This window comes from Silurus meridionalis, chromosome 23, assembly GCF_014805685.1.
Source record: "Silurus meridionalis isolate SWU-2019-XX chromosome 23, ASM1480568v1, whole genome shotgun sequence".
NCBI classification, from domain to species: Eukaryota; Metazoa; Chordata; class Actinopteri; order Siluriformes; family Siluridae; genus Silurus; species Silurus meridionalis.
Genome location: NC_060906.1, coordinates 8,150,057 through 8,174,235, shown reverse-complemented (window position 1 = coordinate 8,174,235; position 24,179 = coordinate 8,150,057). Strand labels below are relative to the sequence as shown.

General features: G+C 37.9%; 1 protein-coding gene across 6 annotated transcripts in view; it reads left to right on the top strand.

Annotated features, from left to right (window-relative positions):
* LOC124377476 (phosphodiesterase 4D interacting protein) overlaps nucleotides 1–24,179 on the top strand; it is a 72,209-nt gene that overhangs the window by 16,831 nt on the left and 31,199 nt on the right. For 3 of the 6 annotated variants that reach the window (XM_046836980.1, XM_046836984.1, XM_046836979.1), the window contains exons 1-4: nucleotides 20,475–22,139; nucleotides 23,184–23,321; nucleotides 23,547–23,666; nucleotides 24,065–24,136. In XM_046836980.1, coding sequence (XP_046692936.1) covers nucleotides 20,952–22,139; nucleotides 23,184–23,321; nucleotides 23,547–23,666; nucleotides 24,065–24,136 — 1,518 coding nt within the window. In that variant the 5' untranslated portion in view covers nucleotides 20,475–20,951. Of the gene's footprint in view, nucleotides 1–9,432; nucleotides 9,547–10,779; nucleotides 10,857–15,061; nucleotides 15,180–15,527; nucleotides 15,671–15,967; nucleotides 16,125–20,467; nucleotides 22,140–23,183; nucleotides 23,322–23,546; nucleotides 23,667–24,064; nucleotides 24,137–24,179 lie in introns of those variants that run through there. The other 3 variants (XM_046836985.1, XM_046836986.1, XM_046836981.1) reach the window with 3 other exon arrangements.

Sequence of the window (24,179 nt, the reverse complement as noted above, 5' to 3'; positions counted from 1 at the left end):
GTATTTCTGGTTTGCATTACATTCACATTCTCATTTGTTCATACATTGTGACAGATTAAGAGATCTGATGGTGGTATTGGAGCAGCTGATTTCGTTTCCACAGCGATGTGATTAAATGTAGGAAGTGGAGCACTACACTAGGTGTAGGTTTTTTAGATACTGTTATGATCAGGTTGTAATACATGTGACTCCATATAAGGCAGGTGAACACCAGGAAGTTGAAAAGAATGCAAGCAATTATACACTATATAACTCAAAGTATTTGAATTTTTGACCATCACATCCATATGTGATTCTTCACCAAACTGTTACGATGAACACGATTGTATAGAGCTGAGATCCTCCACCATTGGTATTCAACCCAGTACCAGGCTTTGAAAGAGTTTCTACCAGGTCGCAAGGACGTTCTTGGGAAAATGCATGTAGATAAATTTACATACGGTGCGATATCACATACAAAACACACAAAAATATTTTCTAAATGAAACTGGTGTAAGAAATGTTCTAGATCCATGGTATAGGATGACTTTGTTTGCCTTTGCATTGTAACTAAGGGGTTCAATCCTGTTCCAGCATGACAATGCTCCTTTACACAAAGCAAGCTTCATTAAAATATGGTGTTTTAAGGTTGAAGTGGAAGTACGTAAGTGTCCTGCAAAGAGCTGTGACCACCTCAACCCCACCGAACACTTCTCAAAAATATCAGCACCTGATCTCATTCTAGCTGAATGATCACTAAAGTCTTTCCTTATTATAACTGGAAAAAAGGGAATCAATCTGGAAGTATCAGAAAATTTGGATCATATAGTGTATCTCAGTTAAATTAGTCTAATTTTAGTAGACTTTGCAACAATATGACAAAATACATAAATCAGTCATTCAATTAGGATTCAGTCATTACAGTATATCGCTTCTCTAATTCCATTACTGTAAAGTCTTTTTTTGCTATTTGTTTCATATCTGTGTTTTTATTTCATAGTGTCTTTTTCAAATTTTTTTCTCTCACAGTTCACCAGCAGGTAACAATACCGATTTACTGGGCGACGTTCCTGTCCCCAGGAGATGTTTATTGCATGTGAGATCATGTTTTGGGGAACTCAGCCTAGTCTGGCGAGATTCGAGCCCTGGGTCCACGAGTGGCAGTAATCCGATTTTTGAAAAAGCTTCTCGTCTACTTTAACGACCACACTCGAGTGGTCGCTGCTCACTCCCGTGAAAGCGCTCCGGCTGCGTATGAAACACAAGAACTGAACCATCAAACCCTTGTTAAATTGCTTAAGCCTGGTGCAAATTAGAGTACAGTGGGGTAAAAAGCCTTATTATGTGTCGTGGCAGGTACTGCAGGCCCGTGAGGACCGGCCTGGCTAGCGGTGTTTGTAAATAGTGCTGCAATTATCAGTAATGCGCCGCTAATAAGAACCAGACACAAGCTTATTTAATTTGTCAGGAAGGGTAAGATTAAGCAAAGTGATGGCCGTCCTCTGCCAGGACTGTTAGGATGTGGGCCTGTGAATTCAACGCCAGCACATTCGCGTTGCTCTTATGGCTGGGTTATTAAACTATAACCAGGCACTTAGCCAATCAGGAAATGCCGGCAGGCCGACACACTCCGGCTAATCACATTTCAGATGGAGAATTTTCCAAAACTCCAGACTGGAATTATGGCACACCGCTGGCTCGCAATAAATCAAATCAAGGTTGCTTTGTTTCCAACCAGAACATAACGCTATAATGTGTCTTGTAAAATCCCCCAAAAACAATTGTTTTTACTATAATGTATCCCGACTCCAAATTAGTTCCAAAGTTGACACGAGTCTTGTTTCCACTTAAACGGTGAATCAGTAAATAAACACATTTAAATTCAGGCTTTAGAATGTGTAAATACTTATAATAGAAATAGTATATAATACTACATAGTGTAGTATACATATACTGTAGTGTAGTGTACAGTGAAAAAGAACTCTCATCAAATTGATTGTAATATATACTGTATTATATTATATTATATTATTATTAGTATTATTATTATTATTATTAGTAGTAGTAGTAGTATTATAATCTGTTCAAAAGGCCTGTTTTTCTTTCAATCTACATGCCTTTCATCTATTTCAAACCATATAATCTTGTGCTTGTTTTAGGTTTTGCATCTTCGCATAATGATAATATTTTTGTAATTAGGGAGTCCTTGTTTGATTTATGAGCAGAACTAGCATTAATAATCAGTAGTAATGCACACGTCATGACGCACTGAGAGTAATATGTGTGTGAGTATACAGACCGAATAAAGATAATCAGTGCAATATAATTGACAGATTGACATTGGCTCTATGAAAAATCCAACAGATTTGCCTTCCGAACCTGTGTCGCCTGTTACTCTAGCACCCTCGTCTGGATTTACTCTTCCTGTGCAACAGAATTTCACCTCAAGCAGTCATCAGTTTGTCCCAGTGCCATGCATAATTACATATAAACTGCAGATGAACCATGATGAGCCATTAAAGCAAAGAGAACAGAACAGAACAGAACAGGATGCAGCAGTTCTGTGAGACATGTGAGGTGTGTGCTGGAGTCTTACAGGACAGTCAGGACATTTGTCCGGGGCTGCATTCGTACGGCTTTGTTTTGAAACGTGTTCTGCCGTGGGCGATTCCTCTCCTGTTTAAAGAGTAGAGCTTTTTGTTTCTGCATCCTGTTTGTTTAGCAGCTGCTCTCATGATCGTGACGACAAAGAGACCCTGGAAGACAGAGAAAGAGAGAGAGAAAGAGATGTGGCCATATCTTGTTTCATGTCTGTGTAAGACAAAAGTGCTGGTTGGGAGAGTTGGCAGTGGTTTTTGGTACTGGGGGAATTTGATCCCATAATTTAGACCCACCGTAAACACATTGAATTAAAAGCAGCTTCGGGGGTTTTGATGTGCGTCTAGGAACCTCAGCTTGTCCTTGGTTAAACAGAACTTTGCCTCTAACATGAAAAAATGCAGAGGCTCTGTTTATGGTTAGGTCTGGGAAAATGTTTCGCTGCAGTCGTTGAGCGCGCACACCGAGGTGAACAATGGTGCATATTAGTTTCATGTAATCCATGTTGGTTTATGTAAGTCGCGGCATGGACATTTTGAGCTTGGAAAATGCAATTACTGAGAAGTGACCTCACAGATTCGGATGATGGAGACACTCTGAACTTCATCTGTGATCATTTTATACCTTTGGTGGAGCTCTAGAAGACTTCGGGGTGGAGAAGGACTGCTACCTCTTTCACTCAGTGATTGGTTTACTCCACTGGATTTTTTTGTAACCGCAAAGCTTGCTGGAATAAACATGGCCTCCCATGGACACACTCATGCACACCTCTCATCCCATTTTTTTCCACTGAGGTCACTTCCTGCTTGGCAGACACTCAGAGCTAGCACCTTTGAATGTGTTCTGGTAGATGAGAGAGAGGGGGAGAGATGGAAACAGGGAGCACTGCGATTGAAAGCCAAGCCTCAGATGTCCTGCCAGTGGAGTAACAACTCCAAAAGCGTTCTCTCCTTTTTCCCATTGGTCCTCCTACAGTACATTCTCTCCCTAGAAAGCCTCTGATCACAGAATTTTATCTCTACCTCTGTTTCAAATGTGTTGGAAAGGATAAGAAAGCTAATGTAAAGCAGTAAGCCCAGCCAAGCCTAAATGATCATATGATGGAGTGACACAAGGCTCTTCTTCTGGAATCATTACTCATCACTGCAAAAATATATTTTATATAATGATAATGATTTGAAAAAAATTATAAAGAAGGAGTAAAAAAGGGACTAATTTCTTGTAGTTCACAGTGAGACACTGAAACAAAATGGCTGCTCATTGAATCAGTAAACAAACAAATAAACACTTCTTAGATGAGCTGAACTGTATATTAGCATATGCTAGTTCAATCTACAACACAGCCTCTTCAGGAAAATATATCATTCAGTGTTAGCTGTGTAGCTTGATGCTAATAAAATGCATCCATTTTCTTTTTCTGACTCACACCTCGATTGTATGCAGGTTGAAATCGAGGTACTGAGGTAAATCGAGTGCAGCATTCATATGCTGGTTATACTTCATACTATGGCGGTATTATAGTCTAAGAGGGAAAAGCCCAAGTATAAATTGTAGCCTCTCAGTGGGAGTATCAATCCTACAGGATGGATCTGAGCTATATAACCAGGCCATCTGTAACACAGTGTGCTCAGGGATGGTGGTAAAAATCTCACAAGGGTACTAGAACTGAAGCATCAGATCTTGAAGCAAGAGCTCACAGATCTGGCCATTGGGAGAGTTTTGGATGCTTAGGTTGCACCAAGCTGGACTGTGGATTTGCTTGAGGTTGTAAAGGGAGAAGAAAGGAGAAGCTGAATTAGAAGAAGAAGAAGAAGAAGAAGAAGAAGAAGAAGAAGAAGAAGAAGAAGAAGAAAACAGTGATGAGGGAGACAAATAATGGCTATTGTGCTGTGTTTGAGTACCAGATGTATGAAGCATTTCCGCTGAAGCTCTTCCAAGTCACTTTGGTGTGTCAGGTTTTTTTTTTTTATTCAGATAGTCTCCAACAACAGATTTTAAGACAGCCGTAAGTCCCCGGAGTGTGTCCACGCCTTCTCCGTGCAAACCTTCCCAAAACACACACATACACACACACACACGCACACACACGCACACACGCGCACACGCGCACACACACACATGTATACACAGACGCTTGACTCCGACACTGCAGGAACAAGGGTGTGGGTGTCTGAGTCAGACTCTGTTTTTCAATCTGCACTGTGTTTTGCTGTGTGTAAATGTTCAAGTGTGTGTGTGTGTGTGTGTGTGTGTGTGTGTGTGTGTGTGTGTGTGTGTGTGTTTACACCACGGAGCAGCTGGCACACTCTTCGGAAAAGCTACCCCCAACCCTTTCTCAGTAAGATGCTGGCAAAATGGTAAAGGCCTCAGAACTGCGTTCTGCACACACACATTTACAAACACACACTACTGGCACTCTCCCCTGCCACCACATCTGTGAGCAATTTACCCACCAAAATGATAGAGAAACGGGGGTAAAGGTTGCAGAGAAGAAAGGACAAAAGAAGAAAAACAATATTATTGAGGATGAATCATGTCATTCGTCTTATTGTTTGCCACAAAATCGTAGTCAGCATGAAAAAAGTAACATGGAACATTGATATGTTTCATGTAATGTGGACAACTGAGAGATATTAAACTGTGACTGAATACTTTATACAGTAGTACTGTACATAAATACATTAGGTCATGTGGCTGTTAATGACATTGCACTACATTTTGTGTATACACTGCAAACCCAGGATCATGGTGCAACTGCAAATACAGAATCAGTTATACCTGAATACTTCTATTATGCTATACAAACCATTGCTGCTCCGCCCCGTCACATGTTCACCAGCCATTTTCTGCCTGATTTACACTGCCATTCAATAAAGACTCAGGCTGTCAATGTGCCTTTTTAACATGAACACGTGTACCATGCCCTTTAGGAAATTCAAAAAACAGCAGCACAGGAAAACTGACATAAACACAGACATCACCCTCAAACAAGACCGTTTTACTGCACTGTAAAACTGCAGCTAATGTTATAGCTTCTGGATTTGGTTTGAGACACTCGCTGAGCTTTGACCTTTTTTTATTATATACGTTTTTGTTCATAAACACATTCTTTGGAGCATTTGAATTGAACATATATATATATATATATATATATATATATATATATATATATATATATATATATATATATATAAAACTGAACTGAAATGAAATGAAAATATTTTTTAATCAAATGAATGTCTGTTTTCAAGAAGAGATTATAAATAAATTTCAATTAAATGAAATTATTTTAATTCAATAATTAAATGTATTTTTTTTTCATTTTATTAAAAAAAATATATATATTAAAAATATTTGATTTTATTTTTTATAGAATTTTTATAGAACATTTTTTAAAAGAGATCACGTAATTAATTCAGTTATTATTATTATTATTACTATTATTATTTTGTGTATTCATTTTTATATAATAATAAATAATTAATAATGTGAATTACAATTTAATTGATTTGTTGATTGATTGATTGATTGATTGATTGATTGATTGATTGATTGATTGATTGATTGATAGGAAAGATCAGCCAGAACAGAACGAGGTTGTATCTTGTGTACAGTTCGGGATGCTCTCATTGGTGGATAAAAGCTGTTTCTTTTGCATAATTGTCTGCTTTTCGGAATTTTCCAACATCTGGCGAGGGCATCCGCTCAGTTCAAAAAGGAGAGAGGACATTTGTATGTATTTTTTAGCTCCTAGAGGTGGAAATGTTCATTTATTCGTTTATATCAAATAAATATTTAGATATATGATTATTTGTTCATTGTGAGATTTCTCTGCTTCTGAGTATTTTATATGTAAAAGATATTTACAAGAAGCCTGTATTAGTAGACATAAAACTAATTTAATGCTCTCACTTAAATCTTTTTGACCAATTATTAACAAGAACATGTAAAAATAAAAGCGCTCCTAAAACAGGCAATTTTTACATATGAAAACAGAGTATATGGAATTAGAGTCACATGTATCAACATATCATTCATAAAGAACCAACTATGAGATTTATTTTAATGTTCGTCATGTATTGGCTGATCATTCTGCTTTTAAAATAATTGTAAATTTAAAAAACGAGTAAATTATGCTTAAATAATTAACAAATGCTTAAATAAGTTCGGCTAAATCGTCGCCAAACGTTTAAATATACAGTATTGTACTGCTCTGCATACTGCATTGTATCAATATTACAGTATTGTGTTTGTTGTTTGCACACATGCACTTTATGTACTCCGGTGTATTGGACTCTTCTGAAGTTTTATCTTGAGTTTGTTTGTTATTTTATAGAGCAATTCCATTGTATATGGCCGGTTGGGAAGTAGTAGTTCAGTGGTTAAGGCTCTGGTTTATTGATTGAAAGGCCCCCTGTATTGCCAAGCTGCCAATCTTGACCATGTACTCTGACTGCTTCCTAATCCCCAGCTTCCTAATGGAATGTACATGTAACAAGAAAAATGCACATTTGCCTTTAAATGACAATAAAGTCACATGACTTGAAATACACATCTTCGATTGGGGGAAAAAGAGAGGTTTTGGCGCTTCAATGATTATTTTGGATCAAAAAATAAAGTATGAAGACGTGATCGTCAGTAATCCTGATTACATTCCATTGAAATGGCGTAATTCTTATCTTGTGATGTCATAAGCTATGAAGTCACATGATTATATCTGAAGAGCTTGAAAAGATCACAGTCTGTGGCTGAATCAAGCAGAGCAAACCTCTCCTTTTTATTGTTCTGGGATTTGATTAAAGCCAGACAGAGACAGAATTATAAAACCTGCACACACACACACACACACACACACACACACACACACACACACGCAAACAAATGGCTTTACTTTGTCTATTATTCGAGATGTGACATATCCTTTACTTATTAATCATCTATGCTTAATAAAGACATCAAAATGGTGTTTCTGGTCTATTTGACAAACTGGAAAAAATACAAGCTGTTTTTTTTTTTTAAAGCTGGTGTGTTTTTATTCTGTTGTTACGGCAGTGGAAGTTGCTTTGAGCTGTTTTGGAAAATCCACCAAAACAGCTCAAGTCTTGCAACTGATGTCCAAATGATTATTCATTGATTGATATTGTGCATGTGAATAGGATTTTTTTTTTTTAATTCAGGCTCACATAAAGCCGTTTCCATGACCTTCTTTGCCTTGATGTCTGATAAAAGGGTTAGTCGCTTTCGCTGCTTACTAGACTGATGTTAAGGGAGCGATCCCAGACTGGAATTCCACACTGACAGCTGAAACAAGATGCTTCGTAAAAAATAACCCAGCGCTCCTGTCTGACAGGGCCTGTTTCATATATCCATACACATATACTGTATAATTATTTATTTATTTACCCATCACTTTTTAATGCCATACTGCCCCCTCATGGCCAGAGACGCTTGTAAGAACACTAATAAACTGAACAAACAAACAGATAAATAAAAAATGTTATAGGGTGGTCCAAAGTAGTGGACCATATTAAATAAAGGTCAGGTTTTTCCACAATCTCTGCATCAGATATTTCATTATAACCAGCATGAAGCCACATTTTCAGCAAATTTTTCAGTCCGATGCTCGGACCCTGTCATCCAAACATCACAGTTTGGCGCTTGGTCAAAGTCACTCAGATCGCACATTGCACTTGCCCAGTTTCTCAACAAGTCAACTTTACAAACTTGTTCTGGTCATTTGCTGCCTAATATATTTCACCCCTTAACAGGTGCCACTGTAATGAGATAATCAATATTATGTGCTGATATGATACCAACAATTCCACCTTCAGTGCCCATTCACTGTTATTAAACCACCACTCTGGGGAAGTGGGAAGATGTTCCACTAAATTTTGTGAAGATTAATGTTCATTCAGCCACAAGGGTGTTAGTAAAGTCAGCTATTGATTTATGTGAGGTGAGGAGGCCTGGGGTGCAGTCAGTGTTCACATTCATCCTAAAGATGTTCTTTAGGATTGAGAGTTCTATAACAGGCCACTCAAGATCTTCCATTAACTTGAAACCCACAAAAAACAAATCTTAAAGGAGCAAGCTTTGTGCACAGAGACATTATGATGCTATAAACAGGTTTAAAGGTAAAATTTCATGCGATCAACTTCGTGGTAACAATTTGAGGAAGAACCACACATGGCTGGAAAAGTTAGGTGTCCCAATACCAACACATATGCAGTATTGGTGAAGGAGTAAGAGATGAAAAGAGTGTGTGCCCCAACATCCAGTTGTCTCCTGTGAGAGCTGGTGGGTTTAATAACAGGATCAGCTAACACCAGTTGCGTGTGTGTGTTTGTGTGTGTGTGTGTGTGTGTGTGTGTGTGTGTGTGTGTGTGTGTGTTCCCCTCACGGCACTGCTCATGCCTGGCATAAATTCTCAGGTTAAAGATAGTAACACACCCTGCCACCCCTCCTCAACCCATCCAGCCCCCCACCCACCACCACCACCACCTCCATACACACATACACCCACACACACACCGAATACAACAAACTTTTCAGAGCAGGAGATTCCTCTAACTCGCAGCACAGTGTTGTTGTTGACACTGATCTACTCAAGATTAATTAGTATTTACATTTAGATTTGGGGCATTTGGCAGATGCCCTTATCCATAGTTAATTATTAGTTTCTTTTTTTGCTTTCTTGAGTGTGTCTGATTGTTTGTGTATATGTGTCAGCATTTTGTAGAATAGTCTAATTCGTTCTTGAGAATTCCTGAGACAGCATGGTGTAACGATGAGGGGTCCAAGGCCCCCGCAGGGAAACAGAGAATGACGTGTAACGGCTTTCGCACCATCTCGCAGCACCTCAACGACCTGAAGAAGGAGAACTTCAGCCTGAAGCTGCGCATCTACTTTTTGGAGGAAAGGATTCAGGGAAAGTGTGAAGATGGCAGCAGAGAGGATGTTCACAGGAAGGTCAGTAGACACTTTATTCCCACTTATATATAAAGTACACATTCTGCATTCACACTTATATATAAAAAGTACACACGGCATTCACTACACACGTATACAAAGTACACACTCTGTATTCAGACTTTTAATATAATAAGTACACACTTTTTATTCACATGTATACAAATTACAGACTGTGTATTCACACTCATATATAAAAAGTACACACTTTTCATTCACACGTATACAAAGTACACACTCTGTATTCACACTTATATATAAAAAGTACACACACATGTATACAAAGTACACACTCTGCATTCACACATATATAAAAAGTACACACTTTTCATTCACATGTATACAAATTACAGATTGTGTATTCACACTCATATATAAAAAGTACACACGGCATTCACTAAACACACATATACAAAGTACACACTCTGTATTCACACTTATATATAAAAAGTACACACTTTTCATTCACATGTATACAAAGTACACACTCTGTATTCACACATATATAGAAAGTACACACTGCATTTACACATATATAAAGTACACACGCTGCATCCACACAAAAAGTACACACTTTGCATTTACACACATACAAAGTACACACTGTATTCATACTATATAGAAAGTACACACTTTGCATTGACATACAAATTACACACTTTGCATTCACAATTATATACTAAAGTACACTGAAAAGTACACAATTTTTTATTACGAGTGTCTCCATAGTAAATAGAGACACGCTCTTTTTGCTGGAACTTTGTAAACTCTATTAGGTTGTGAAAAAAGAATGTCCCACTGACCCACATGCGCTATATACGAGCTAGCAACATGAGCGTTATTCTGGATTGCAGCTGTAGGAGTGAATTAGCAAGACTAGGAGACACAGAGCAAGCTTGTGGAAGGGTAGGAGCAGGTGGCTACTGTCTGTCCTGCTATTTTTGTCCCACCTTACACCCAGGAGACTGTACATAGTGCACAGAGCTGAAGTAAACAGCAATAACATTCATTAGAACCCTAATAAATAATACACATTAGTCTAAAATACACTGCAGCTTTAGAGAATCCATTTTAACTTTAGCAAAAAACAAAACCTGCATAAATTGTGAAATATAATTGCTTGGGATTGCAGTTCATGTGTATTTAAATGCTTGTTTGAAATAAATGTGCACTTAATTCATTGGCATAATATATTTAAGTGATGATTTGTGATTGGTTGTATTTGCTTTGCAGAACATTGAGCTGAAGGTTGAGGTGGGGAGCTTGAAGCAAGAGCTACTAGAGAGACAGCAGCAGCTTGACAAGGCTCTGTAAGTACTGAATTAGTGTTTGGGAGTAAGATAACTACAGTTTGAATACTGGTTTCTGATTGGCTGGAAGGTCACATCGTTGAACAAGTTGTTCAGGTAGTACAAAAAACAGTAATCAGACATCTACTGTGAACATTACTTGAATTTCTAAAATCAATAAGTGATTTTTGCATGTCGTTTAACTCATATGATGAATTTTGATAAATAAGCTGGGGCAAACAGAGTTGACACAGTTTTATTAGTAATAGAGACATGATATAGACACCCACAATTCACACATACACATTATCATACAAATAAATATCATCTTATTAAACTACTTAATCTCTGTGTATGTTTTAAAGCAGCAGAATTGTAGCTCTAACAAGCCATAAACTGTATATACAAAATAACTAACCATTCACTCAGTTTTGCACTGCATACAGAACATGAGAGCTTGAAGTTAATGCTGGTAAATGAACAAGGATTACCTCTTACTTATATTTTAATACACAGCTACCTGGAAATTGTTTATGCATGATGCAAGAGTGAATAACGGCCCGGCGTGAATCTGAGTGCGTTAAATTGGTGTAATGCTAATCCCGTTTATACCATGCCCACTTTCTAGCATTGACATGCAAAAACTGTCATTAAAGTTTGCAGTGCAAAACTGACTGAACTAGATGTTTTATATACAGAATAATAATGAATTAAATTAGACATTGAAATATTGTGATTTTATCAATGAATTTTAATAATTCATTATGAGAGAATGAGAGAGAGAGCGAGAGAGAGAGAGAGAGAGAGAGAGAGAGAGAGAGAGAGAGAAATGGTGTGTGAATTATATGTCTTTGTGCCACATCTGTATTGATAATGTAGCTGTTAACTCCTGAATCTGTTTTTTGTAATATTTTTGGTTATAACATTTTCTTCTCATCACATTTATCTTGTGCCTTGACTCATTTATCAAAATCACCATATTCACCAGACAGGTTAAACAACAGTGAAAAAAAAATCCTTCATTTAGCTCACTAAGGTCATTAGTAAATGTTTACAATAGCGCTCGCACTTTGTATGTGACTGTAAGTGTATGTTACTATGTTTCCAGATGTTTATAGGGCCTAAAATTTATTCAAAACACTGATTAATCTGACAGGTTTAATGGTTTAACTCACATCATCCAGACATTCAGGATCAAGTATTTAAGCAGAGCATAGTATGCATCTTGTGGACAAAAGTATTGGGACACCTGACTTTTCCAGCTGTATAAGTTTCTTGCCCAAATTGTTATGACAGAGTTGTACAGATGGGTGCAGTAGCATTACATTTTCCCTTCACATGAACTACGAGCCCAAAACGTTTTCCAGCAAGACATTGAACCTTATTTATGTGGGAAGGGATGTTTATAAATCACATACAAATCTTATGTTGAGGTGTCCACAAATCATTGTCCACATAGTGTATAAACATATAAACACTATAATATCTGTACTGTGCTTGGTGCAATGTCACTAGTGTTCGTCCATTTATGTCCTAAATGGCTACAAATACTTCTTTTGCAGATGTTCCATACCATTAAATACAACCATAAAATGTCCTACTATTGACAAATTACTATCTAACATTTATACTATCTATTTCTATCTAAGATCTATTATCTATTACTATCCACAGTCTATTACGATCTACTATTTATTGTTATCTACTATCTAAAACTATCTACAGTCTATTACTATCTACTATTTATAACTATCTATTTCTATATACTATCTATTATCTATTACTATCTACAATCTATTACTCACTTCTATCTATTACTATCTACTATTTATTTCTATCTATAACTATCTCATATCTCATATCTATTACTACCTACAATCTTACTATCTGCTATCTATTTGTGTCTACTATCTTTTACTATTTGTTACTATCTACAGTTTACTACTATCTACTAGGGGTGTACCACAAAATGTATGGTTCGGTACAGACCTTGGTTTTTCAGTCACGGTTCGGTACTATTTCAGTACAGTTGGGGGGAAGAAATACAAAACATAAAATTGCTTGTTGTTTTTTTATTAACGCGGTTTATCCGTATAAACATTTGTGAACATCAACATCAACAGTTTACATTTTTAAAACAATTTTAAACAAAATACTCTTAAATAGTTTACATTTGTGTAATTTAGATGTGTATATAAGTGTGTATATAAGTGTTATTGTATGTATATTAAGATGTCCATAAAATGCTAATGAATCTATATTGCTAGCATTGGCGAAGGCAGGATCTTTAACGATTCAGGGAATGCACAAAACAACGCACAATAAATCCTGTATGTATTATTTGCTGTATGGAGTGAGTACCCACAGTGACACTGTGCTAACTCTTTCTTTTTTATATCCTTGGCATTGTTGTGTATGTTCTCAAGTTTAACAATTATTTTAAAAAAAGTGCTGAAAGTGCAAGACAGAGACTAAACACACGTGCAGTCCGGCACTTAATGTGTTCCGGAGGAAACTCAGATTTTAAGCATGTTCCGCACAAAGCACTGTACCAAAGAATTTCGGTACGAATATGTGAAAACTATCTATTACCGTAATTTCGGACTATAAAGCGCACCCATATATAAGCCGCACCACTAAATTTTACAAATATTTTTATTTTGAACATAAATAAGCCTACACTGAAACTAATTAACTTTACACAGTCTTTAACGAAAGACAGTGTCTGTTACACAGTGTAACCGGTGAAATATGTTGTGGCTCCTTTAAGAGCAGAGCGGTATTTTGGGAATAGCATGCCACTGCATTTTTCCGCTATTACTGCATGTGTGCAAGACCGAGGATTATGTCCTTATTATTTTCTGATGCTCATTTCTAAGTTTCTTTGACTAACCCGTAACTCTGTTGCCAAGAAAAATAAAAAAGCACAAGTTTTGGAAACCTGTCTGTGCTTATAGGATTTCTGTTGTAACTGGAGTTAGTGAGCTCTCCCTTTACCCAGACTCAACGCGTTACAACGGCTTGTATCTAAACAGTAGCCTACCAAGAAAGTCATTGTTCACTGTCTTCCTCCTTCCTTTCACAACTATTTCTCTCTGAAGTTTATCTTTTGGCATCGTCATGCGTTTAAAAAAAACGTTTTTTTAAACATGGGAAAACGTATCGGCTTATAGTCCGAAAAATACAGTACTACATTATCTACAACTATCTACTATTTATTACTTTCTACTATTAAGGGTTTTCCTCTGTAAGTGTAAAAAAACACTTTTTGACTTCAGGGTGGTATCAATAGATTTGTTTAATGTTGGACCACATCACACCAAATAAGCTTTTTTTATTATTATTATTATTTTCCTATAAAAGCACTATAAGTGTTTTATTTCTTAATAATTTTACAAAACTACAATCTTATCACAGAGGCATATATGAGAGTGAAGTATGACTATTTTATACAATGTACAAAGTATTAATGATTATGCTTTTTTTTATTATTATTATGAATATTCCTACAGCTATTCATTAATGGCACCTATAAGTAAAGTGAGTTTCCAGAGCAAAGACACACAAATACCCAGACCTACACATATATAATTACATGCATTAAAATTAAGTTCTCCACAGTCTCTCTCTCTCTCTCTCTCTCTCTCTCTCTCTCTCTCTCTCGATGTGTATATCTGCTGTACATAGACATTTTATTCATGATCCTACTCATGAGCTGATATAAAATTCCACAGGATAAGTGCCAGACTTTTATTAGACACTTCACCAGTAGCCAACAGTCCACTGAGTGATATTTCGTTGATGGATTCTATCACTCTTTTAAAATGAACACCATCATGTCGCTAAACAAATCACCATAGTAACACATTGATCTTAGCATAAAAGCAGCCAGCTGTGTAGGGACTCAGTACAATCACTTTCCAGTGACCTCACACATCGTGTAACACCATTAGGTTGTATAACATTGAGTCACATGTCTATCAGACGCTGCTTTAAGCATTGCTGATGTCAATTCTGAGGTGGCTTCAGTTCTCACCAAACTCCCACACAAAATGAGGCCTAAATATTGTATCGAAGGTCTGATTATAATAATATATATATATATATATATATATATATATATATATATATATATATATATATATATATATAATAATAATATAATATATATAAAACTTCACATCAAGACTTCTAAAAGTTTGAAAATTCTTTTTACCCGAAAGCAGAACAGAAATACAGAGGAATCAGAATGGAGCCGATGTGCAGCGTCAGGGTGAAGAGAAGAGGCAGGAGATCTCCCACATTCAGGAGGTCTTGGAGAACAAGATCCAGCTGTTGCAGGAGGTGCACACATACACTCAGTCTCTCACACACACATGTATTTCTTGTACCATCCTTGTATACTTGTGAGGACCTGCCATACTTTACAGGCTGTATTGTTCACGTCATCAGGAAGATCTTTTTACATTTTTACATTTACATTTATGGCATCATTAGTGCCATCTTTTTGTGGCTGGGATTTGAACTCATTACCTTCCGATCCAAAGTCTAATGCCTAACTACTAAGCTACTAAGCTTTGGGTTTTTTTACATTACATTTTCTCACTTGAATCTTCTCCAGCTATTAGCCACCCTAAGATTTACAAACACTGATCTTTGTCTCCACTAATTGCTTTTATGATCTGTTATCAGGAGTCTAAACTCGCAAAGAGCGAAGCTGAAAAAATGTCTTCGCTGGCCGCCTCAGAATCGCAGCGCCGTGTGGATCTGGAGAACAGGATGCGGGTGATGGAGACTAAGGAGACACAGGAGGAAATGCTGGCCGAGAAAGAGAGGTTAATCAAATCATTTGAGGACAAGGGTTGCAAAATTTAGGAATTTTCAAGACTGAAAACTTTTCATGGTAATTAGCAGAAATGTATGTCAATAATTTGGGATTTTATAAAATTGCCCAAGCCCAAAACAGGGAACTTAAATGTTGCACATATTCCCATAAACTATCCAACATGGAATATTGTCAAAATTCCCCAGATGAAGTTCCCATAGAAAGTTTCCAGAATTTGCAACTCTAGTGAGGAGCCAGATCTTGGATTTGGTTTGCACATCACATCAATCTGCAATTCTGTACTCAGGCTGATTCAGAATTTAACTGAGGATCTGGTCAGGAAAGAGGAAGAAGAAAGATCTCTGCATAAAGAAGCGGACTCTCTTTCTCATAAAGTGACTCAGCTGGAGGAAGAACTGCAGGTCCTGAGCACGTCTTTTCAGCAGAAGGACAGAGATATGAAGGTATGATGATGATATGACGCACTCTGTTTTTTTAGGAACGTCTGAGCAACTGCACATATCAGCCAATCATGTGGCAGCAATACAACGATCATGTAGATCCAGGTTCATTTTCACATAAAACAGATAAAGAATTGGGGAAACATCACCTGGTCTTTTTTTCAAGGATTTTTTTGTTTTTCGCACCATTCTGTCATAAAAAATACATGAAGAAATAAACATTAAGCAAACCATGGACAAAATGAGTTTATTCTTATACTTGCTAATTAACTGAATTTCTGTGCTGCATCATCACAATTTTATACTATATGTTGCAATGCTGCATCATAATTGGCTGATGGGATACGTATACAGTATAGTTGTATTTCATCTCTGTATGGACATAAAAAATGTCTGAAGTCAGATTTATCACTGACACAGTATTAAATATGTGTGTGTGTGTGTGTGTGTGTGTGTGTGTGTGTGTGTGTGTGTGTGTGATTTACTGTGATTTACTATATTAATCAAAATGAAACTTAACTGTGTAACTGTAGTTCATTCAGTGTAATTACAGGCCAGTGCACAACATCAGTCTATCTTTCCAAATGGATGCAATGGCTCAGATATCTACATTTATTTATAAACACACACACACACACACACACACACACACACACACACACACACACACACACGCCTACCACTGTATGTAGGTCAGCAAGCACCATAGCATACTGCAGCCTACTGTTCCCTTTTCACAGGCACATTTATAAATAAGCACTGTTTTCCAGTTGCATACTATAAATATGCACCTGAGTAAATATGAAATGTAAAAATAATAATACGTCTGTACAGTGCACTTCTGTGCACTGTACAGATATCTATCTATCTATCTATCTATCTATCTATCTATCTATCTATCTATCTATCTATCTATCTATCTATCTATCTATTATTGTTAGTGTTATTATTATTACAGTTTTTCTCAGCTGCTTTCAATCATTTCTCAGATCATACAGTAAATTAAATTCTTAAAACTACTTGTTTAACCTCCACATCATTCAGTCACTTGTGCACATCAGAAAAACATTTGTTGTCGCTTTGAACAAATTGCAAATGCTTTTGTACATTCTTTTAACTGATTGTTCACAAATGTCTGCTGTTTCCTACATTAGCAGTTTTTTGTCATGATGATTAAAATACATTATACTGGTTTCACCTGAATAGTTTTAACCCCTAAAACATCTCATCAGTTCATTGCATAGGTCCTTGAATGCATTTATTTTTGTGAATATCTCTTTAATTGATGACTATATGACACTAATGAGGGCGAGTGAACGCATCAGATCAACCAATAATCTACTAGTTCTCTAAAACAGGTCAGAGGTGAATCTGGTGAACCTTCAATTGGTGACAAAACAAAGAATTGCAATTTCTAAAAATGGATGAACAATCAGGAAACAAACAAACACTATTACAGTACAGTAAAAGTGTGAATCCTATCCAGTCTCTTGCAATCTAAATAAATCAAATATGCAATCAAATAAATACATTCGTACCGCTGAAATTTATAGATGCCGTACAGAAGAAATTCAGCCTTGTTCATATTCAATCATTGTAATCCAAACCGTAGTTTATATCAGGAAATACTGAAACTGTGCGCCGTCATAATGACAACATGCCTAAACATTTTGACGATCTTGTTTGTGAACTATGACAAACAAACTTTTCATTTTGATGGCAATGATTTGTTCATTGACACAAATACTTACTTTTGAGAGATGAACCAAGGATTTTAAGAAAAGTACAGGCTTTTGCAAGAAATACAATGTGTTGTGCCATTTGTACAAATTTTGCAAATATTAAGGATGATTCGTGAAATGCTACAAAGCAACTGAGAAAAAATATATTATTGTGGGCAATGAGACAGTGACACCTACTGGCCATAATTTATAAGCGCAAGTGATTGATGATGCGCATGAAAACACACAAACACACACGCACACACACGCAAACGCTGCACTCTCCCAACACTAAACCCTTCACTTTTGTCCAAACAATGTATTATAATCTTAGTTTTCTAGTCATTTGGTGCTTTTGAGATTCCCCCTGAGTCACAAGATGAGTTTAATGTAATGTCACGTCATTACAAACCATAGCATCTCTTTAAAAAACAAAGAAAATCCCCAACTTTTTCATCAGTTAAACCATTCCCCACATAGAGAGAGAGTGTGTGTAAAAAATGATAATTTATCCAGAACTATTTAGCATTCATATTAAATATTTATGTGACCTGTGAGTACCATTTGTAATGTTTTGTCAGTCATTTTTTATTGCTTTTCAAACATTGTGGTCACACTTGCTTGGCCTTTTTAAAGTTTTGCCCCCTGTAGCAGAAACGGCAGGCCAGTGAGTTTCTCTGACTCTTTGCTCTTTCTGTCAACTGAAGCAATAAACACTGAGATCATGTTAGTAAAAAAAAAGACCCCAATGCATTGGCTGATTAGGATAAATAGTTTTTTGATTGGGACTTGTTTATAGGTCAGCACTGTTATGGCGTCCTGTCTATTTTGCCTAATACCCAGAGGCACTCTGAGTGATAAATTCACCTAGTGACACCAAACAAACCTCAGAAATTTCCAAACTTTCCCCAAAATACAAATGATATCTTTCTGTATTCGGTGGTTTATATGATTCATATGGCCATGAGCTTGGCTTGTCCCAAATGTGAACACATTTCTGTAATGCACAAAGTATACATTAGTCTTGTTCTATGAGGGAAGACAGATATAAACTGGTCTTGGTTAAAAATAGACCTTGGATTTAACACACTGAAACATTTCACTGAATGAGCCATAATTCCTATTGGAATAAAGCTTATTGCAGTAACCAAAACGTTTTCATCACTGAGGACCAATTTCAACCTCAGAAACTGTTCCTGTCACATGACCATGCTGATAAACAGGCCTTCATCCCTGTTCCTGGATTGTTTTTGTACTTTACTTTATAGTTTTTACCCCAGTGGTGCAGTAGGTACTAGAGCATTACCACAGATACAGGGTTCCATCCTTAGCCTTGCTTCCTATCTATACAGAAGTTCTCAAGTTCTATGTTTTCACTGGTTTCCTCAAGGTTCTCTGGTTTTCTTTAAGCTCCCGAGAACATGCCAGTAGTACTAGAACTAGCTATCAAATGGGTCTGAATGTGTGTTTGATCGACAGCCCTTTGTGGTTGTGTTGTAGATTGTTGTGATTCTGCATCATTTTACGTGTTTACGTGTTTATAGGATGTTCATAAAGGGGTTCATAAAGGTGAAATGGAGAATCTTGGATGTAATAAAGGTCTTTCATGAACAATTCGTTCATTTTAAATGAGTCGTCTCAAAGTGTGATTTGATTCCTTTTTATTCCTTTTAATCACATGACACAAAGACGCTATGCAGTGCATTACACAGGAAACAGAATGGAGTAGTTCATCTTATGAGTGTTCTGGTTCAAATCGTTGATCAAAGGGTTAAAGGGAGGACATGAACTAAATGACTCAAATAAGATTTATGCATTTTGATAAACGAGATTGAAAGAACCAAGTCACTCAAATTATTAGATTTTCCTATCACTAGAATGGAGATGGAGCAATGGAGGATTCAGCTAATGAGCTGATTAACATCTCTTCCTTAGATGAGTTGTGAGAAGGGGTAGCTCAGTGGGTAAGATTTTGTGACTCTTGATCAGAAACGTGTGAGTTCAAAATCCCATCACCACTAAAGTTGCCACTTCTGGGCCCTTGAGCAAGGCCCTTAACCCTCAACTGCTTAGTTATATAAATGAGATAATTGTAAGAGGCTCTAAATAGAGGCGTAAATGGCATAAAATATAGAAATGGAAACTGTGTGTGAAACCTGTTTCAGCACCAGGGTTTTGGATACTGTGCTTTAGGGAAGTTGTGCCTGTGGTCCATGTTGAAGCACTTTTACTTCTACTTTAGGAGGAAAGAAACCAAGTGCGCATGCTCAAAACATAAATATGGGAAATTTATGTGTTAAAAAATCCTCATAAAGCCAATTCAATTGTGATTTGTTAACCAGTCAGGATACGAACACTGATTGATACAGCGCCATCATTCAACCTGTGTGTGTGTGTGTGTGTGTGTGTGTGTTTGTGTTTGTGTGTTAGCAACAAACCCGAATGATGACTAGCGGTTTCGGCGTGGTTCTTTTCCCCGATGAGGGGGATCCCAGAAAACACATACGCACGCTGCGTTGAAGCGCGGATATGTTTATAAGAAAAGGATTGACCAAAAAAAAAAAAAGGTTTACGTACACAATGTGCTTGAAAACGTGTAGTAAACGAGCTTTTCTGTTCAATTAAGAAAACGTATCCCCCCCCGTTCTGTAAAATGGTACGATCCGGGTCTCTGGATCCTCTCCTGCAGTGCCACATCGCGGTGTCTGTTCAGTGTGACTCGGATCTCTTCAACGTCAGGATCCATGCTCAAGGTTTGAGGTTGCATTGTCAAGAAACGGCTTCAGGAAAGATTTTTGTGGGGGAGAAAGAGAGATGATATATTTTGGTTTTCGAGTGCGAGCAGGAGGGAAAAAATGGGATTGGGAGAGAAGTGATGTTGAGAAGAACCTGCCATGTTGATGAGCTTGCTTTCCAGTTATGAAGGTGTGGTTAAGAAGACAAGGAGTGAAGTGACATTTAGAAATATTTTGGTTATGTACACCCATTGCAAGCTCGGTGCACCGGATTTGTCCAAATGAGACTTTATCATCATTATTATTATTATTAATAATAATAATAATAATAATATATTCACATACAGGATCCCAAACATCTAGAAGTTGTTAGAATGCTGGACTCCAAAACAAAGGACTTGTGCCGGATCTGTGCGCGGGAGCTTTACGGTAACCAGCGTAGATGGATCTTCAACCCGACGAACAAGCTGAGCCTGCAGGTGTTGTTGTCGCATGCCCTGGGCAGGCAAGTGTCCCGGGATGGGCAGCGCGAGTTCTCCTGCAGCAAGTGCGCCTTCATGCTGGACCGCATGTACCGCTTCGACACGGTGATAGCCCGTGTCGAGGCTCTGTCCATCGAGCGGATGCAGAAGCTCCTGCTTGAGAAAGAGCGTCTTCGCCAGTGCATAGGGGGTCTGTATCGCAAAAACAACCAGGAAGAAATCGAATCGGAAATGGTCAAGTCTGGAACGGAGGCGTCGATCGTGGAAACGCCGGCCCCGTCTGACTCCAAGTACAGCTCCCTGTTAGAAGAAGATCTGACGTATTCGGTCTACGAGTGCTGGGCTGAGAACGACTCTCAGGAACGTGGGGGTCCACACCAACAACAACAACATCATCCTCATCATCACTCCCACCAGTGCCAAGCAGGATCAGAAGCTGGCCGGGCGCAGCACTCCAGAAAGTGCCGGGGATGCACAACGTTGCGAGTGGCCGACTCTGATTATGAAGCGATCTGCAAAGTGCCCAGGAAGGTGGGCAGAAGCACCTCATGTGGCCCCTCAACCCGTTACTCTGTTAGCAATCTGGCCAGCATGGAAGAGGCAGAACCTGGATCAGAACCTCAAGAGACTGCTGCTCCGTCATCGAGTCTGACAGAGATCAGTCAAACGGCTGAGGAAGAGAACACGAGTCTCAGCCCGGCCTCATCGATCGAGTCACTGGATGCCGCGGGTGAGCCCTGCTCGCTAGTTCATCCCGACCTTCTGCAGGAGAAAAAGGACATGCTTCCGATATCCATTACCGAGCAGAGCCCCAAAACAGGAGTGGAGCTAGCTCTAAGCCTGGTCAAAAGCTTCGAGTGGCGTCCAGTCCGTGTTTTCCGAGGCAGCCGACTTCCTGTACCGATCAAACCTGTAGCCACCAACCAGATCCTTCAATCAGAAACCGACTGTCCTTTTTCTCTCCATCCTCCTGACATGGCTCCTCTCAGCATCCAGCAGGAACTGCGTCTGGACCTGGCTGAGATCGAGGCCCTCTGGATGGACGATTATGTTCCATGTGGACCTCTGGGCTTTCAGGAGGTAGTTGAAAAAATTGCAAACCAACCCAAATTTAGTGGGATGCTCACGATTCGATTAGGAAGCAGTGAAAAGGGGTGTATGGAGCGTGTTTTGTGTGTCTGGAGAAGCCTCTTGGGCATATTCTCCAAATCCTTTAATCACTCTGCATTCTCTTAGCAACATGTCTGCTGCCATGACGACTGTTGTTGTAGGCAACAATGCTAAGTACTACAAGCAAGTCCTCAGAAGGGTTTTCCCTTGACGTGTCTTTAAACACACACGCACACATTTTTATTAACACTTTTTTTTTATATTTAAGTAGGGCTTATTATTCTGTCTTTTCTTTTACCATTTCCATTCAAATCAGGAGAGAACACAACCTTCGATCTTTATTCATCTGAAACATCATCATTAGGCAAATGTATGCACCACAAACGCATAACCTTTTTAAAATGAATTAAATAGTATGAAATTATGGATTTTTTGTGGCTTTAGACTGAGGACAGAAGTGAAAGTGAGCACAGGGAGATTACAGAGTGGAAATAAGGAAATGAATGATGTGCCGTCACGGAAATACAGGACTTCCTGTGGAAGGCTTTGTGAGGGAATAGATCCGTGTTAAAGTGTACACGTTCCTCACATGCCCTTTTCTTTACTTTACTTTTCTTTTCTTTTCTTTACTCTTTCTTTCTTTTTCTTTATCAATTAATTAAACAAATAAGTTCACTATTATCCTAGGTCATTTTTTTTTTTGTATTTTAATTATCACTTATTTATTTTTGTTTGTTTATCTATTTATTTACTTTCATTTTATATTATTTAATTTCTTTTGAGTATTTTCATGTTTACTTATTCATAGGTCTATTTATTTATATTTTATAGTATTTCATTTGATTTCTTTTGAAAATATTTTTCTAATTTTAATGGTCTTTTATTTATTTTTCTATTTGTTGATATTATTTTCATCCTTTAAATTCAACACATCTGCTTCGGTGTGATTTTTCTTTACATTTTTATATGTTTAAAAAATGTGTGTGTGTGTGTGTGTGTGTGTGTGTTTATCAGAAGCTCATTGCGGAGCAGCAGGTTCAGCTGGTGCAGTATGAGAATGCAGCAGGTCAGTGTGTGACTGAATTGCAGAAGGCCCAGGGTCAGGTCCAGTCTCTCCAGGCCAAGATCAGAGCGAGTGAAGCAAGCAACAAGGTACAAGTCTTCTTCTGCTTTATTGAAGGTCTCTGTATCCAGAATTTTAGCTTTAAGTTTTTTATGATCATGTGTTGATGTTATTTGAAGGGTGTAAGAATGAGATCATTGTATTTAGTACAAGACAGTATGTTGGGTTTATTAGTATTATATCTATGGTGTTAGGGTATCTAAGGATCTTGTGTGTTTGTGGGTGTTTGTGTGTGTGTGTGTGTGTGCGTGCAGGAGCTGCAGGAGCGACTTGGAGTTATGGAGCTTGATATGTTGTCTTGCCGGGAGACTGTAGAAGGACAGGAGAGGACTATCTTGACTCTAAGGGACTGCCTCAGCACCAAGGACAGCGAGGTGGGTTCACAACTTATCAATTTTCTAATCTTCTGCACAGGACCCATCCATTCTTCTGGGAAGATGTTCCTCTAGATTTTGTGGAGTTTTCTGGAGTTAGTAAAATCAGGTACATATGGTGGTGCTCTATAGCAGGAGATCTTCCATTTAAAAGCATGTAAAGTTTTGTTTTGTGCACAGGGACATTGTGATGCTGGAACAGGCTGGGGTTTCCTAGTTCAAGTAAAAGGGGGAAATTTCTTGCTACAGCATCAAAAGACACCCGATACAATCGTGTGCCTTGAGTTTTGTGGTAACGGTTTGGGGAAGAACCAAACAGGGCTGGAAAAGTCAGGTGTCCAATACTTTTCAGCAAAGAGAGGAACGTTTTTAATTCCAGTGTAATATCTCTGGTTTAGATTGCTGACTTACACCAGCTCGTAGACGAGCAGAAGCAGCTTTTGACTTCTCTGAAGCAGCAGAAATTACAGGTGAGAAGTTTTTGTTTTTTTGTTTTGTGCATACACACATATA